General features: G+C 46.6%; 1 protein-coding gene across 1 annotated transcript in view; it reads right to left on the bottom strand.

Moving 5' to 3' along the window:
• Slc13a4 (solute carrier family 13 member 4) overlaps positions 1–18,200 on the bottom strand; it is a 43,028-nt gene that overhangs the window by 21,254 nt on the left and 3,574 nt on the right. Inside the window, exons 3-5 of the mRNA XM_048786903.1 lie at positions 15,723–15,851; positions 2,295–2,431; positions 173–345 (exon numbers count right to left, since the gene is read on the bottom strand). Coding sequence (XP_048642860.1) covers positions 173–345; positions 2,295–2,431; positions 15,723–15,851 — 439 coding nt within the window. The remainder of the gene's footprint in view (positions 1–172; positions 346–2,294; positions 2,432–15,722; positions 15,852–18,200) is intronic.

The following is an 18,200-nucleotide window of genomic DNA, read 5'->3' as shown; positions in this document are numbered from 1 at the left end:
GGGGATCAGGGAAGCTCCAGGTTATAAGAGCTGGTGTGGAAGAGAGGGAAAGTGGAAATGAGCGGGTTATGGGGACAGGCACCAAGCTGGGCAATACCACGAGAGAAGACCGGCAGGGCACCCGGGGGGAGGCTGGGGGAGCAGAGAGGAGATGAACTCCAGCAAACCGTACTGATGGGCTCGGCCTCTTCGGCTCTGGAGTTGCCCGCCACGAGCTGCTCCTCCTCGGCACTGACCAGCTCCTGCAGCACGGCCTCCACGATGGGCATCACCATGGCCGTGGTGGAGGTGTTGGAGAGCCACATGGACAGCAGCGTGGTGCAGCACATGAAGCAGAGCAGCAGCCTGGAAGGCAGGGTGGCCGGCAGGGCGTTAGCAGAGTGCCCATCTCCCCGGCCAATGGCAGATCCCGCAGAAACCCCCTGGGGCCTCCTCCCTACCTGGTCTAGAATCTGTAGCCAGCTTTTACCCACCGGGCCATTCAGCTTTGTACTCCTAGTGCTTGGCACTGAATGAGCCTTAATTTCATTATTTGTCACATGAATGAATCACACTTCATGGGCTAGTGACCTTAGTCAGGAAAAAGCCCTTACTTAAGCAAAGTAAGCTCACATAGCTTTGGTAGAAGGTCACAGGGTGTGGACCTACTATTTGCTCTTCTCTCCGTGTGGATATTATGTGGAGCTTAGCAATGTGTTTCCTGTGTATAAGGGAATTCTTGTTCTGTTTCTGGTGGTGCTGGGGATTGAGCCCAGGGGTGCTTTACCATTGAGCTGCACCCCCAGCTCTTTATATATACAGGGTCTCAATAACTTGCCAAGGTTGCCCTTGAATTTAGAATTCTCCTCCTCAGCCTCCTGAGTTGCTGGGATTACAAGTGTGTACCTGGCAAGGGAAATCTTCTGCCCTTGTAGCCAGCAATTCTGTGTACCATTGTATTTCCTACTTTGCAGCCAAGTCACCATAGTTGTTACCAAATAGAGACTAATGTTAGGGGCTCACAGTTTGCCCACTACACATCCCACTGTCAACATGCTAAAAGTGTGGCCCCAAAGTCACAGCAGTATTCCATACCACTGTGTGAACTCTTTCATCTGGTATCTAAAAGAGTCAACACTTGGAGGAAAACACTAACGAAGATAACCTTCAAATGCTTTCTCTTTGACTTTGAAACACTGTGCAATGTGCCCAATATCACCTGTGTTTGTGATTTTAGGTGGAATCATCGACTTCACACAATTTCGGGAAGTACACTTGTCATGTGATTGTGACAAAGCAGGGGCCTATCCTGGGGGTGCTCTGTTTAGGCTGACAGCAACGTGAGTTTTCTGGCCTGCACATGCCCTGGCAACTGGGTGAAGACTGAGCAGGGTGGGAATGTGCTAGGTGATGTGGTATGAGGGAAGAGTGGAAACACAAGTGGACAAAAATTCTTGAAGACAGTACACAGAGGTTTCCCAAAGCCACAGAGTCCCATCCCACCATGATGTGGGGGAACAGTGCCATGGGCCTAGGAGATGGAATGTAGGGACAAGATAGTTGGGGAGGGGCAGTTAGCAGTCCCAGATGATGATCTACGAGACAGGAGCATATGCGTAAGCAAAGCCTATGTGTCTAAGGGACTGATTTTGAAAAGTAATAATATAAATGATCTATTTCTATGCCCACTCCCAAGAGTCAGTACACCTTCCATGACATGTAATAGTTGTAAACCAGAAGAAGCAAGAAGGGCTGACACAGGAAGGTGCCCAGGGCAGCAGGAGGGAGGCTTCCCCAAAGCACCAACCGCGACATTCCCATGCATGCCTCCAGGGGCCAGTCTCTCCCACGTGGCCTTCTTGACACAGTGGAAAGAGGAAGCAGCTGAGAGCTTCATCAATGCAACATGTCTAATGCGTCTGCTCTGAAGCCATAACAAAAACTGGTGGGCGGATGGGAGAAAACATCCAAGGTTCCTTAAATGACAGAGAGGATGCCCACTTCCTCCTCCAGCCTGCTCCCTGATAGACAGAGAAAAGTTGGCCCCTGTATTACCTAATGAGCCCCTTGTGTGTTTTAACCCGCTGCCTTTGCAGTCTAGGTTACCAGGTAAGTTCTCTGGGTTCTGCTGACAGTGACACCAGGGTCACTGATTCAAATCTATATTCCACGGCCACAGGAACTCTCATTGATAGGGGATGGGAGCCCCACAACTCTAGTATTACCCTATCCCCATGAGAGAATGACAAGCTACCGCGAATGTCCCACTGCGACCTGACAGGCTGGACGTACTAGGTGTCCCGAGTACGACTCACATGCCCGGCTTGGCTCCGGCCATCAAGACCATGCGCAGGGCGATTCTTTTGTGCAGGTTCCACTTCTCCACGGCGGCCGCCACGCAGATGACACCCACCAGCAGCAGAGTGGTGTTCTTGAAATACTCGGCTGCCACCTGCGGGGAGGCCCAGGCAGGTCAGCTACTCTCCCAGACCCAAGGCCTGGCCAGCGGGGAGAACAGGTAGTGCCCCAACTCCTTCATGGGCAGAGGCTGGCAAAGAGCCAGCAGGGAGGGGAGCGTCATCAAATAGCTTTTCTTGTGGTGCTGGGGGTTGAACCCAGGGCCTTGTGCAAGCTGGGCAAGTGCTCTACCACTGAGCTACACCACCAGCTGAGATAGCTGATTACTTTAGAACAATATCTGCCCAGCACATACCAGGCAGTCTCTGTGTGAGCACTTTACAAAGATGATTTCATTTAACCCATCCGATAAACCCATGGGTAGATATTGACCTCACGGGCACTTGGCCACAGAGCCACATCCCCAGCCCTATTTTGAATTTTATTTAGAGACAGGGTCTCACTGAGTTGCTTAGCGCCTCACTGTTGCTGAGGCCTGCTGCCTCATTCTCCTGAGACTCTGGGGTACAGGCATGCGCCACCACACCAGCTTCCCAACTTTTTAAAACATAATATTTGTATTTAAATTTGATGTGAATATGATTTTAAAGAATAAACACATGGATAATTTTATTTTACTCTTTAAAAATTATTAAAATAAACTTAGGTTTATATCCAAATCTCATGTTTAATGTTTTTAAAAATATTCAGAAAATTATTTTCCTATTTATAGGAAAAAGAATACATGCTCAGTATGGAAAATCTCAAAATATAGAAAAATTATTCTACTTTTGTTAATAACTTAGTATTTTCCCCTCAATTCTTTTTTTCCCTATGGCTATATAGATACATAAATGGATTTTCACATTATGAAAGGTATATACATTGCCTTTTTTTCCCATTTAATATTATACCCTGATCATTTTCTTTATTTTTTTTCCTGATCATTTTCTTATAATATTTAAATTTATTGGGAAAGTTCGTTTTAATGGCAACATAATTTACCACGGAATTTATTTAGTCATTTTCCTTTTGTTGAATATTCATTTGTGCTACAATGGAGCAAAGAATGATCTTCTGACATTATTACCCCATGTACAAATATGACTACACAATCAGTGGGATTTTATATCATGTACAACCAGAAGAATGAGAAATTATACTCCATTTATGTATGATGTGTCGTAGTGTACTCTACTGTCATGTATAACTAATTGGAATTTAAAATATTTTAAAAAAAGAATGACCTTCTGCATAAAATATCCTTATGTAAATGTGATTGTTTCTCCTGGATAGACTCCCCGCTGCCCTTCAGTACTGGGGATTGTCCTCAGGGCTTTGGGCATGCTGGACAAGTGCTCGACCACTGAGCTACATCTCCAGCATCCCCTTTTTTATATATATTTTTACTAGTTTTGATGAATTTTTAAATTTTATTTATTTATTTGTATGTGGTGCTGAGAATTGAACCCAGTGCCTCACACATGCAAGGCAAGCGCTCTACTACTGAGCCACAACCCCAGCCCCTCCAGCCCTTTTTATTTCTTATTTTGAGACAGGGTCTTGCTGAGTTGCCAAGGCAGGCTTAGAACTTGTGATCCTCCTGCCTCAGCCTCCCAAGTTGTTGGGATTAGAGGCGTGCACCACCACGCCCACTAGGAGTTATTGAAGGTGTTTTTATAATTTGCCTTAATTTTTTGTATATACATTTTAATGAATAAGAGAAAGCATTGCCAAATAAGGAAGAAAATTATAGATGATAAAAAGGGAAGAAAAGAAACATTGGATTATATGTAGTTGCCAGAATCTTGCTTCTAAAAGGGAGCACAAGGACACTCTCTGTCCAGTGTTTTGCTGAGACCTGAGAGATGGACCTAAGCATGCCTTATGCACCTAGGAAAGGGCACCCTCGGGGAGGGAGAGGCAAGTCTAACAGATCCCTATGGACACTTAGTTCCACACACCATAGGGCACTTGGGGCAACATTTGAACTGGTGTTTTGTACTTGTTCTGTTGTTCGGTCAATTTTTTTTTTTTTAATTTCTTACTTTTCAACTCAGTTTTGCACTGCTAATGCCTAAGGACCTTTCTTTATCTCTCTCTCTCTCTCTCTCTCTCTCTCTCTCTCTCTCTCTCTCCTCTCTCTCGTACTGGAGATTAAATCCAGGGGCACTCGACCACTGGGCCACATCCCAGCCCTATTTTGTATTTCATTTAGAGACAGGGTCTTTCTGAGTTGCTGAGACCCTTTGCTGAGGCTGGCTTTGTACTCATGATCCTCCTGCCTCAGCCTCTGGAGCCGCTGGGATTACAGGCTTGAGCAACCACTGCGGGGCCTTTTCTTTATCTCTTAACACCTTATATCCCAAAGTAGATACTCAGTAAATATTTCACGTACACGAGAATTGCTCCTAGCTGGAAGGAACATGACAGACATTGAAAGAAAAATATATAGAAAAATTAAACTTCTAATTTAAAATTTCTCTTAAAGGGAGAAAACAAAAAAATTAACTGCAGGAAAGATAAAAATGGAACAAAAGAAGGAAACTAAACATAGTAAAATATGTGACCAATATTTGCATAATCATACCAGTATTACATTTTGATGATTGAATTTACAAAAACTGATATAACTATATTGGGGGGTGGAGGAGAGGCAGCAGAGGATATAAAAGAACAAAATCGTCATCTGTCCTCACAGGAAGTCAACCGAAAATGTCTATAAATGACGATTCAAGAACTAGTGCAACAATATCACATAGGAATATGGAGCTTAATGCCAGAGAAGCAGGTAACAAAGCTGAAAGATCCTTAGTCTGAGGGCAGAGTGGGGCTTGAGGCGGGATCAAGATGGGGAAGGGCAGAGACTTTATTATTCAGTTTTTAGGCTTCGTGCACGTAACACTTTGATAACATCAAAGCCATAATAAAGTCAGGCTGCTCCATTTCTCCCTCTCTCTTTTGCCCCATGGAAATTTCATTGCATTTGGTTGATGAGATCTATGCAATGGGAACATCTGTCCTCTTTGCGACCATTTCCTGGGAGAGGAGTTCTCTGCATCTGGCTAACCTAGATCTTGTCTCCAGGCTTATTCCTCAGCTGACTATGGTCGTCGAGGCTCCCCAAGAGCAGAGGGACGCCCTGTGACTCTGGGGTCCAGGGTTCTGGGTGAGGGGCAGTGGCATGAGGGAGATGCTGCCCCCTAGCTAGATGTGGGAGCTGCTGGGATGTCGCGGTGGTGGCTGGGAGCCCAGGACCCTATCCTTGCCAGGTTTCCCTCTCAGGCTTGCAGGAGGCAGCTCTGCACCAAGAGGGCTTTACTGTCTGTCTGCAGAGGAGGGAACCCACAGCAGGAGCCAGACAACGTACTTCTTGGAGATGGCTCCTCCATCATGATGTGTGTCTGCTGTGAAGCTATTGAAGTCAATGAGACCAGAATTACTTTCTTAGGGGACTGATGACAAAATTTAGTTTCCTCCCTCCTTGGCACGTATCATTCCAGGACACCAGTTTGTCTGTGATAGCCTTTTAGGAGGCTCAGTACCTAACAGCAGGTGTGGCTATTTCCTGTGGATTCTGCTCAAAGGGAAAGGAAGGCACCGACAGGTGGAGATCTGGGTGCCAGGCACCCTGCAGTTTGCATTCACTTTCTCCTTTGAGATCTACCACAGCCCTTTGAGGCTGATGTCTGACTTACAGACAAGGAAGCTCAGAGAGGTGAAGGAACATTTCCAAGGTCACAGTGCAGGGGTGGAGGTAGGATATCAATCCAGGTCTGTCTGAATCCAAAGCCACCTAGACAATCTGGAAACTGGTTGGGACCAGAATTTTCTTGGTCAACGGACTGCATTGACACCTATTTCTTATCTTCCATAATTGCTGTCTTGAGGCTGGCCCTAAATGCCCAGGGCTTGGCTAAATACGGCCCAATTTCAGTGAGATATTGGCTCTGTGCTGTTTTCTCTTTGGGTGTTTGGTGGGTGAGAGTCTATTCATATGCCCTTCTTGCTGTCTGGTGTTACCATGTGCTTGGGAGATGCAGCCTGGCACTCAGGCTGTAGTTTGTGATTATAAAGTTAGCATAGTCCAGTGGGAAAATCAAGGACTGCAGAGCCAGCCAAGTCTTGGCTGTGTAAGCCTAGGCATGTTATTCAACCTCTCTGGGCTTCAATTTTCTTATTAAAAAAGAAAAAGGTTATGGGAGGCCCTACTTTGTAAGGTTGTCACAAACATTAAGTGACCCAGCTAACATGGCTTGCCATGTAGACAGCCAGGATTTCTAGAGACTCTTCCTGTTATTAAATGCTCCCCACAAAGGCTGATTTGGTCTGAGGCCATTAGCACACAGTGGGCTCAGAGCAAAGCCACAGGGCTGCCTTTTCACTTTTATAAATTAAAATTCCGCACAGTGGTGTTGTTTGTTAGTTTTCTAGCCCATTGATTTTTCTCTCACAATAAAACCTTGCTTATTTAGAACCCCCCAGGGAACACCAGAGTCCCAGGATTGCTGAGGATTATCTTAATCATTTTCTGAAATGTTCTGCCTCCTTCCTGCCTTTATTAACAGAGCCCGGGCATTCTCCAGCCTCTTGCCAGCCCTCCGAGATGGCACCCTCAGCCAGCAACTCCACGCTGCTGCGCTTTCGCTAAGCTACCCGTCCAGGCTGCTGCCGTGCCAAGCCCCACATCTGCATTTTATGCTTTTCTGTGTCCTATAGTTAGGTTGCTGCAGCTGTTGCCAGGATCCTTGCCCTTAGCAGCCCTTTCCCCACTTCTAATATCCTATAATCGATATTCTGTGACTCAGAAGCCAGATAACAGAGGATGCTTGAGTTGTTTGTGAAGAGAAGTTGGATTCTCAAGGGGTGCTCCTCCTGGGAGTCAAGTGCAGGGTTTCGTGACATTAGGGTTTGCACCTTGGTTGCTTTTTCCGCCTTTCTTCTCTGTGGTTTTCTTAATGTGCCACGTCACTGAACTTGGAGAGCACAGGGGTAGCTGGGCTGTGTTTTATAAAAGATGGGTTCACGGAGGCCACCTTGGAAAGGTGTGTAGAGTACAGCAATGAGGAGCTCCAGCCCTGGGGCAGGAGGATGGCGAACCACCGGTGAGTTGTGGGCCACTGGACAAGCTAATGAACCTCTGGACCCTGACACTGCAACCTTGTAAGTGCCAATGGCAATGCTACACAGTTCACTGGATCTGTCATGACGTGGGCCTTAAGTAAGAGTGCCTGTGGGTTCTTAGAACAGTGCTTGGTGCATCTGAAGTGCTCGATAAATGTTACCATTAAGGGAGTAAAAAGAGATCAAAGCTGGAGGCTGAGGGTGGGGTTAGGAATCAGCTCCAGCACGTGAGCAAAGGAAGGGAACGAGAGAAGGACATGATGTCAGAGGGAACAACAGACCTAAGAGACAAAGATTTCTCCAAATTTTCTTAAGCAAAGAGTGACAGCTTCGAAAGAACTTTCTGACTCAGCCTATAATCACAGGTAAGAAAGGACAGAAAGCTGCCAAACGTGGTCTGCTAACTATCTGGTCCCGTGTCAAGGAACTGTAAATGACATCAGTTAATGATGAACTACTTTGGGCACAGTATTCTTTATTTCTCTCTAGATACAGAAATCTCCTTTCATCTACAGTTTTGTTTTCTGTGGTTGTAGTTACCCAAGGCCAATTCTGGGCAGAAAATATTAAATGAAAAATTCCAGAAACAAATAATTCACAAGTTTTAAATTGAACATTATTCTCCGCGTAGCACAATGAAATCTCATCTGCTGGGGACATAGATGAATCATCCCCTCACGCAGCATATCCACTGTATATACACTACCCTCCCATTATCATTTAGTAGTCATCACAGTTATCAGATTCACTGTCATAGTATCATAGCGCTTGGGTTCATATAACCTTTATTTTACTTCATAATGGCTCCAAAGCACAGAGTAGAGATGTGAAGGAGGCATCACGACATAAAATATGGATGGATAGATTAACTCTGGCCCTATGTGAAGACACTACAGAGCACATAAGAAGAAACTATGTATATAGGGTTCTGTACTACCAGTGGTTTCAAGTCTCCATCTTGAAACATCCCTCCCCATGGAAAAGGGGAGACTACAGATATTATGTTTTTTATCTTTCAAAGGAGTTTTGGAAATGGGAGGCAGGTTGGGCATAGTGGCAGATGCCTGTAATCCCAGTAGTTTGGGAGGCTGAGGCAGGAGGATCACCAGTTCAAAGCAGTCTCCACAACTTAGTGAGGCCCTAAGCAACTTAGTAGACCCTGTTTCAAAAGAAAAAATAAAAAGGACTGGGGATGTGGCTCACTGGTTCAGCACCTCTGGGTTCAATCCCTGATATCCCCCCAAAATGAAAATAAAACAGGAATTTGTGGTTCTATTCCTAAAAGTTTGATAATGGAAATCTGGATGTTTACCTCAGCTCACTGTCTTGTTCACTGATTATCTGATCATCCTTCTTGGGACTGTCCCACAGAGGTGTGACAGAGACAGACCAGTTCTTCCCAGTTGGCACTTTCGTACTCATAATAGTCTGAAATTGCCATAAATCTCCAGAGGGTGGGGATTTCTATTACTCTCATGTTTGAGATGAGTAAACAGCAGTCAGTCGAGCTGCAGAACTTGCTCAAGACTGGTCGGGGACAATGCTAGATTTGAACTCAGTTCTATCTTGCTGCAAACTTGGATCCTCACCCTCCCTGCATTTCCACCATACTTACTCACGGTGGAGGTGGGAATCCCTCCCCCTACTCGGAGCCAGAGAGCAGCAGGTTGTGTATGTGACTGTATCCACTCTCCTGACACGGGTGGCACGCCTCAGAAATGCAGTGAATTGCCCACACCTGTAATCACAGTGGCTTGAGAGGCTGAGGCAAGTTCAAGGCCAGCCTCATCAACTCAGTGAGTCCCTAAGCAACTTAGTGAGACCCAAAATAAAAACAAAAAAACAAAAAGGGCTGGGGATGTGGCTCAGTGATTAAGCACCTCTGGATTCAATCTCTGGTTAAAACAAAAACAAAATAAAAACAGAAAAGAAAAGAAATCCAGTGAATTGTGGGAACCTTCTTCAAAAGGTGAGTGTCTAGCCCTCAGGAGCCTCGTGGTGAAGCAACACACATAGTTTTGGTTCATCTCAACAATTGTGTGATGGAACCCTCTAGATCTCAGTAGTGAGCAGCAATAATGAAAGCCTGGGCCAGCTCCCTCTTAGCCCTGTTGAGGCCAGGGGCCCCTATTGCTGCACTCTAGTTAGTGCCCAAGCAGTGCCCCGAAGCCAGCCTTCTCTGTCTCTCTGCCTTTCCCTGGGGACAGGCAGGCAGGCCACTTCTGCTGGGGAAGCGCCAGCCTGGGCTCGGACACCCTTTCCATCCCCTCTCTTGCACTGCCAAGAACAGAGGTTTTTCAAGCCACACCCACTGCCTCAGGAAACTTCAGGGGCTGCTGTGGAGAAGAAAGAGTAAGAGGGAAAGGTCCAAGTAGCTGGCTCTCTAGGCCCCCATTCCCAAATTGAGTAAGATTTTTATTCCTGTTTTATATATTGAGTTTCCTAAGATTTGGTTTAAAGAAAAGGTGTTGCTTTGCTACAAACATTCTTTGCAAACCCTGCTTTCAATAATCGAAAGCAGAGAGATCCAGATAGGTGCCCACCTGATCCTGAAATCACTTAGCCTCAGCATGGCTGGAGACACTGGTTCACACCTGCTACTCTGCCCCAGTTTCTGCTTTGGGACTGTGAGAACTGCCCAGATGTGCCCAGATGTGGGGAGGCTGAGGCAAGAGCTGGGCTCTGAGCCCAGGGGTGAAGGTCTGGTCTAGTCTGAGGAAGTTGTTTCTCCCATGGAAACATGGACTTGGTCTCAAAGGTGGCAAGGATGGTAGGTTCCTACTTAAGGCCCCAGGCATGCCGCTCAGCCCAAGCTGTGTGCAGATGGCAGAGGATGGTGGGTAGGCTGGGCTCAGGCAGGTGGCGGCCTCATGCATAGCCTACATATCCAAAGGGCCTGCATGCAAGAGGAGGATTAGCCTTCATGGGGAGCAGAGGCCAGAAAGGCAGGGTCAAGAATGGAGTAGGAAAAGCCTCCAAGTTTAAACAAATAGAGAAAACCACAGACTAGGCAATGGGTGGGCATCTAGTGGGTCAGGAAGATGAGGGGCCAACAGGGAAACAGATTCATGACACCAGACTCAAATGTCACTTGCTGCAGAGATGGTTTGCTATTCCAGTGGGAGCTGCCTCTGTTCCTCTCTTTCCCTGGCAGGAATTAGAAGCTGTCCCAGAGGCTTGCAGTGCAGGGCCACTGATGTGGCTGGTGGACCGAGGGTGAGAGAGAGAAAGAGAGAGAGGGAGAGAGTGTCGAGAAGGGGCTAGAGAGAGACAGCACAAGGTGTTCCCGACCCTGATTTCCTGGATGGCGGTCCTGAGCCCCTGCCTACTTCTGGCCCCTACCCCCACCCGAGCCCTAGGGTGCCCACCTATGCACTCTTCTCCTATAGACTGTAAATATTAGCTAACTATATGGACATGGGTGTTGTGCCCAGGTTTTCAACATTGGGAGCAACACATTTAGAGGACTTTTGAGGCAGATATAATGATAATAATGAGAGTCACAAGGAGTCAAACAAAAAACCAAACATAAACAAACCTAAAATCCAGGACCAAGCTCTGTGTAGCAGCAGAGGGAAGTAGTGCCAGATGCACACAAAAAGATCACGGAATTCTAAAGTCAAAGAGACACAGAGTTCAACCTATCCGCCAAGGCTCAAAGTCCATCTGCAGTGTGCCTGATGTGGTCATTTGGCTCCAACTTCCAGGGTCAGGAACATGAGGATCAAACACGGTAACTAACCCATTCCAGAGTTTTCCCTTATCCAGAATGGAGAGCACTCTGTATGAGGCACTTTGACTTTGAGCCCAGTGATGAGCCATAGAAGCCACAAATCATGTCCCCCTAAATCTTCTCTTCATTCCTCAGGGACTCAGGTTCCAGATTTTTTACCTCCTGGCCAACCACCTCTAGATGAGCTCTTTGAAGAGAATTTGATGATCTGGTCACATCATTTGTTAATTCAACAGGAGATTTGGGTATTTATTGCCCACGGGTCAAGACTGCAAGTTTGTGAGTCAAACAATCTTGAACTTAGTAGCTGTGTAACCTTGGTAAGATACTTGACCTCTCTGAACTTCAGTCTCCTCCTTTGTAAAATGAAGATAAAAATAATAACTCCTTCATAGAAGACTAAATGATACTGTGCATGTAAATGACAACCCATAGGGGCTGGCATACGGTAACTGCTCAAAGTTTTGGCAGTGACATTGTACTGATAGATGACTCATAGTAAACCTGTACTCAGCTAAAAGCCAAGGACCTTTTCACATCGACTGCTAACATGTATCCTTATTAAACTTCATTTTGTCAGTTTCAGCCGATTGTATCATCCAGGCAACATCGACTCTTGTTACCATACCTCAGCCACCCCCATCCTGCTTAGCCACCTGTCAATCCTCTAATGTGCCAAGTCAAATTTCCTCTGAGCTCTCTCTGCAGCCGATGCCAACACGTCACTCAAGATTCTGTAGGTCATCTGTTCAGCACGCAGGCTCCTCAGCTCTGCTACCTTCTAGCCCACACTGCCTCCTTTGAGTGAGGATCTGTGGCCACCCCCTCCAAGAAATCTTGAAGGCTCCAAGGAAAAAGGTAATCTATATTTAACTACTTCCTTTTAAAAGAAATTATAAAACCCTTTAGAAAGATTGTACTCAAAAAGTGGCCAAGTCAAAGTATGGGCACTTGAGCGTGTAACTACTGCAGAGCCTTCTGCATTTCCCACGTTTTCTATGCTTTTTTCTCTACTCGAATAGAAACTTCTGAAAGTCAGGAGCCTTTTTTTTTTTTCTTCATTTCATATCTCCTCCCAGCACCTTCTGTTGAAAGAAAGCACTTTAAGCTTTGCAAATGATTCTAAATTCCTGCTGGTGACAAGCTAATACCATAAAAGGTAACCATTTTATGAACTGGTGATGGTTACAGTTACGTGCCAACTTGGATGGGCTAAGGGGTGCCCAGGTGAAAGGTGGTTTCTGGGTATAACTGTAGGGGTGCTTCTGGGTGAGACTGGAATGTCTGTCCTCAATGTGGACGGCATCATCCAGTCCACTGAGGTGGGGGAGGAGGATTTGCCCCCTTTTCCCAGCTTCACTGCTTGAGCTGGGACATCTCGTCTCATCTGCTCTTGGGCTGGGATTTACGCCATCAGCTCCCCAGGGTCTCAGGCCTTCAGTCCCACACTGATACCATGGGTTCCCCTGGGTGTCCAGCTTGCAGATGGCAGGTCATGGATCTCTCAACCTCCACAACTGAGCAAGCCAATTCCTCCTGACGGATCTATCTCGAGCGCTATCTACATCAGTATTTATCCTACTTCCCTGTTGGTTCTGTCTCTCTGAAGAACCCTACAGCCCATGTCTAGCTTCAGAGGGTGGGAACATCAGAAGGGCCAGAAATGAGCTTGGAAAGTGCAGAAATTATGTTTTTCTTCATTTTTGTCATTCTTGGGTACCATCCCATCCCACTTCACACATGGCAGATACAGAACTCAGGAAGCACTTTTCAGAATGTCGAATGAATAACACGAGGGACAAAAGCCACAGTCCCAGAGCCACACTGATCCTGTTCCCATGGCTTCATGTAGAGATGACACTAGTTACACACAATCAACAAACGCTGTGCTCAAGAACCATGAGCTTAGGGCCATGTGGGTTGGCTCTGGGCTGTGGATGGGCTGTCAGACATCATAAATCCTGGGGGTGTGTGGGAGGTGGTGAATCTTGGTGGAGAGAGCCCATGTCTATCAAAAGTTTATGTCTGAGTGTCTGATATGGACCATCTAAAAGTTAAAAACATCAAATAGGCTCAAAAGGAAGAGATCGATACTGAGGTCTTCGGAAAGTCTTTACCGAAGAGAGTAATTGAGTAGGATTTTTAAAACTGGAGAAAACTTGCCAAAGTGGATACATGGCCCAAGTCGTGGCAGGGGCTGGTCAAGCATGCGCTGGACTCAGGGCGTGACACACAGATGATGAGGGGACTCACAGCGTTTCCCCAGGAGCCTTGGTGGCAGAGCAGGTATTCTCTGTCTGCAGTTAACTGGCCCATGCAACACTCTAGCCCGTGTCCTCTAACTTCCTGGCATTTCCCTGTAGCCCAATCGCTGAATATCATTGCTAGTCAAAGCCATTCATATCAAATGGATGGATTAGGTTTTTTTAAATCTCAAATGATAAAACAGGCCCTCTCACCCCTCCAGCACTCAGCGTACCAACACCTAATCCCTCAAGATGCTCTTTCTTTTCTCTGCAGAGTCCTGTTAACCCTGCCAACTGCTGCCCCCACAGACTCTGTCCTTTGGCCCTCTGACTATGTAGAGGGGTGACCCTTGGATAGCTGTTGCCTAGCAACATCAAGTTGCTGTAGACTGATGGGGCTGCTGGAGGGGATTCCTACTGTGGGCAGCCCTTAGAGAAACAAAGATATCATCTACTTTAAGGCCAAGGCCAACCCGTGGCTTTGGGGCTGCCTGAAGAGAAAGACAAAGATTAATTCTCTTAATGAACAGTCATTCCATTAGAATGTTACTTGGGATTCCAATCTTTCTAAACTTCATTTTTAGCCCTCTACCTTCTTCTTTCTCCCCTTACCCCCCTGAGGGTTGGTTTCAGTTTAAAGGGAAACCTGCAGCACAAGTTTGTACACTTCTCTTAAGAAAAGTCATGGTTAAGGTCAATTTTTCCTTTAGGCATGCACAAAAACCCATCTTCCCTATTCTTTATTTATCTTATTTAGATAAGAAAGAAAAATTGAAGTCACTGGTGATGCTGGTCACGGACTAGCTTTAGATGGGTCCCCAGGATGTTGAGGTTGTACACTCCAGAGACAAAGGTACTGCTGAGAGTTTGGGGATCCTATTCTTTTTAGAGAGCCTGATGCTCTGTTTACTCAATGCCACCAAAAACCAAAAAGGAAAAAAAGAAACCCAAGGTCAAAGCAAACAGAAACTGGTCACTTGAGTTCACCTAGTAGAAATACAAAGTGTTCATTTGCACTCCCCTAATTCTACCTTTGGGACTTTTGAGAAAGTTCTGTTAGCCAGGGTTAAGACATCCTCCCTCAAACCACAGAGACTGAGAGGCCCACGGTTCTAGGTAGTAATTCCATGGACTGATAACACCACGGAGTCCCACAGTGCTTTATGGAATGTCTTTCTTACGATACAGTGAACTCTGCAATCTAATAGGTATAGGTTTGAATCCAGTTCTGCTACTTCCTACTTTGTGATTTGAGGTAAGTTTCTCAGCTCCCTGAGCCTCTTCCCTCACATGTAGATTGGAAATATTAACATCTACCTCGTAGAGGCCCTGGGAGGGCCATAATGAATGCAGCACTTCTAGAATGTCGCCTAATTCTCTTAGCAATTCCAACTTTCGCTCCCTCTCCTCTCCCTTCTCTGCTTCTGACTCGCCTCATTCCCACCTCTTCATCAGGAACACTAAGCAGAGACCAGGGGCCCTGATGAGACAGCCCAAGTGGAACCAGATGTTCATGACTGAGAGCCGGCATCTGTTTTGCTCCTCTTCTGGCTGGTTCCCATCTTCCTTGTTTGTGCTAGGCATAAACATTTGCCCTGACATTTGGCTACAACCTGAGCTTAATGTTGATCACTTCTGCTTGAACTTTTGAGAATGCCACAGGAAGTGAACAGAGGGGCAGACTCTAGGCAGAGAGTGGGTAAAGAAAATCCACATGGTAATCTGGAGTTGGGGAGGAAGAAACAGATTTTTTTTTTCTTTTTGGGGGACCCAGGGAATCATGGTAAGCCTCTCTGTCAACAAGCACTGATCAAACACCTACTTTCTATGGGCTCAGCTTTCTGAATGAGAGATACAACAGGTGGGGGGTGCTGATTCCTGCTTTGTGTGTGGCTACTAAAAATGGACAGCAAGAGGCTGGAAAAGATGAGCCACAGATGATTCACAGGTCCCCATCATATAGTTCCTAGGAGGTTTCAAATTGAAGATGTAATTGGATGTGTCTAATCAAGGTATACTTCCTGAAAGAGGCAAGTTTTGAGCCAGTTTGAAAGACAAGGATGGGCTGGAAGGTGGGGAATTCCGGGTCTGGAATTGCAGGTGCAAAGGCAGTGTTCAGGGTGGTCCCAGGGGGTGAGAAAGCCCCTCCTCAAGTGCTCTATGAATCTCATTTTCCCTGGATCCCTCCCACACCAACTCGGTAGGACCCAAGCCGAGGAGGGCTGGATCACAAGTGGTCTAACCTCGCTGGATCGGAGAACTCCAAAGAACGGGTAGAGGAAGGCAGGCACTAGGGCTGCAGCTCCAAGAGGCACTGCCTCGGACACCCAGTACACAGCGGTCACGATCAAAACATAAGCACACGCAGCCTCCTGGAAGGGGAAGAAGAGGTGGTTAGTCACAGGGACAGTCACTGCCATCAAGCATCTGAATGAGACCAGGGCTAAGGTAGTAGGCACCTGGACTCCCCCCTGGGCACGAGGATTCAGCTCTGGGAGATGCAGAGGTGGACTTGGCAGTGGGTGTGGTAGATTTGTGATGAGACCCATTCTTTATGGGTGAAGTGAAGGCTCTTCTTGGGGGGGACCCATGCCTCAGATGTGATAAGCACAACAGCCACAGGACTGTCGAGATCTCACCCAGCTCTGCTGGTTCATGAAGCCGTAGAGGGCAGGGGTTGATATTAGGCTTAACATCCAGACCCAAGTGTCAAGGCAGAGTTTGATGACTTTACTTGGGCTGGGACCTAACCTCCTGGGGTCAATTAGTCAGATACTGGAGCTTGTTGGGGGAGTTGAAGATGGGGTCGATATATGTTCCCAAGTGAGCTCCGAGGTCAGCATCCTGAGTTCACAGGTGGAAGAGATTAGGGATGGGGGTGGGGGCACTTGGACTGTGCCTGACTGAAGAAAAGCAGACCAGGAGGAGGTGCGATTTAGAAGTCACCCAAGAGCTGGCTTCTGTACTATGTTCATGTAGCGCTGGAAACCTGAGTGTGTCTCAGAAACATGCCGGGGGACCAGCAAGGACTTGAATCCAGACCCCTTCTCCAGCCTCACCCAACCCCAGTGGCCCTGCTTTTATTCGATTTATTTATGTTGGCATAACATGTAAAATTTTAAAAAATTACTAAAAAGCTTCATGGCTTTAAAAATGAATGAATAAACTTAAATCCCCCTACTTCAGTCTATTTGCCAAAATAAGTCAATTCAGTAGTAAACTTTTTTTTTTTTTTGGTTTTGTTTTGTTTTGTTTTAATGGATGGGCTCTTGGTATGCTGCCCCGGCTGATCTCAAGACATCCTTTCACCTCAGCTTCTGAGTAGCGGGGACTACAAGCAGGCACCACCACACCCATCTCAGGGGCAAATTTTAATCTAATAAATTGTTAGGCAAGAGCTGGTTGGCTATTTTCCCCTTCAGTGTTCGATCTCAGGTTCTCTGGTGGTGTACTAGTATGGAGCGGGTGAGTTCCTCCCTCAGGGGCTCTTTGAAGAGTTGCTAAGGAGCTGAAGGTTGCAGTCAGGGAGGGCAGGGTGGGCCAGGGAGAATGGAGAACAGATTCTCATTTTGGACCAGGGAGAATGGAGAACTCCTAATCAACCTTTCTCAACATTGGCTGTAATGACCTTTGGGACTGGATATTCTTTGTGTCCTGTGCAACATAAGATGTTGAACAGCATCTCTGGTTTCTACCCAGTACCCCCCAGTAGCATATTCCTAGTGTGACGACCAGAGATGGTGCTCATTGCTTTCAGAATGACCCCACCTCCCACAGAGGGGCCATCCAGCTGGAAGGAGAGGTGGGGACATTTATCAGCCTTTCCTCCATCTCATTCACTGTGCCACCACGGGGTGCACAGGGTAAATAAGTATCAAATCCCACTCCTCCTTAACCTTGGCCTCTAGTAATGCTGATTGTCCCAGAGGCACTGATGAGTGTGTAGAGGAAGGCTGTGGCTTACTCTTGTGGGAGGTCATTGCCCAAGATCTTGGCAATGATAACATCACCAGGCTGCAGGCCTCAGAGGGCCGTTGTAGAGAAAATCCAAGTTGGTAGTGCATTTCTCAATTTTCACACTGTCCTAATCCATCAGGAATCAAGTCTGACCTGCCCTGGGTCTGGCTGCTGTTTCAGAAACCTGACAAACCTTGCTCTATTTTAGAGCCCTTGAGTTGAGAACAAGCTCTTCAAGCTTTTGCACAAAAAGTTACAAAAGTTACAAAAGTTCTCTGTAATCAGTGAGGGGTGGGGGAGGGATTAAGTGGTTTGGCTGGGCAGGTTCGCTCCCTCCTGAGAGTCACGGATTCTGGGGTTGGCTTGGGAGATGGGAACTGGGCCCAGGGATTGTTGACTGGAGCTCCTACTGAGATTTCCTCTGGGGCCAAAAGATCAGAGAGAAAATAAAACTTTTGGAAGTGCTGATAAGACAACAGAATCCATTGTGGGGGGGAAATGGCTCCATTTGGTAAAGAATGCAAATTAGAGAAATATCCTCTTTCCTGTAGACCTAAAACTACCTAAAGGAGCTCAATCCGGCTTATTCTCATCTCTTGTGTGGAAAAGAGACAAAGTGACAGGTCTTAATTCCAGGTGAAGATAGAGGATCAGAATGTCTGTCCTTTACTGGGAAGTCTTGATCCTTATCCTTATAGGCCCTAAGTTAAGGGAGAGAGGTGAAAGAGAGAGAGAGGAAGACAGAGAGAGACGGGGGGGGGGGG

This window comes from Marmota marmota, unplaced genomic scaffold (genome assembly GCF_001458135.2).
Source record: "Marmota marmota marmota unplaced genomic scaffold, marMar, whole genome shotgun sequence".
Classification (NCBI taxonomy): Eukaryota; Metazoa; Chordata; class Mammalia; order Rodentia; family Sciuridae; genus Marmota; species Marmota marmota.
Note: the sequence above shows the minus strand (reverse complement) of the source record. Positions and strands in the feature narration are given on the sequence as shown.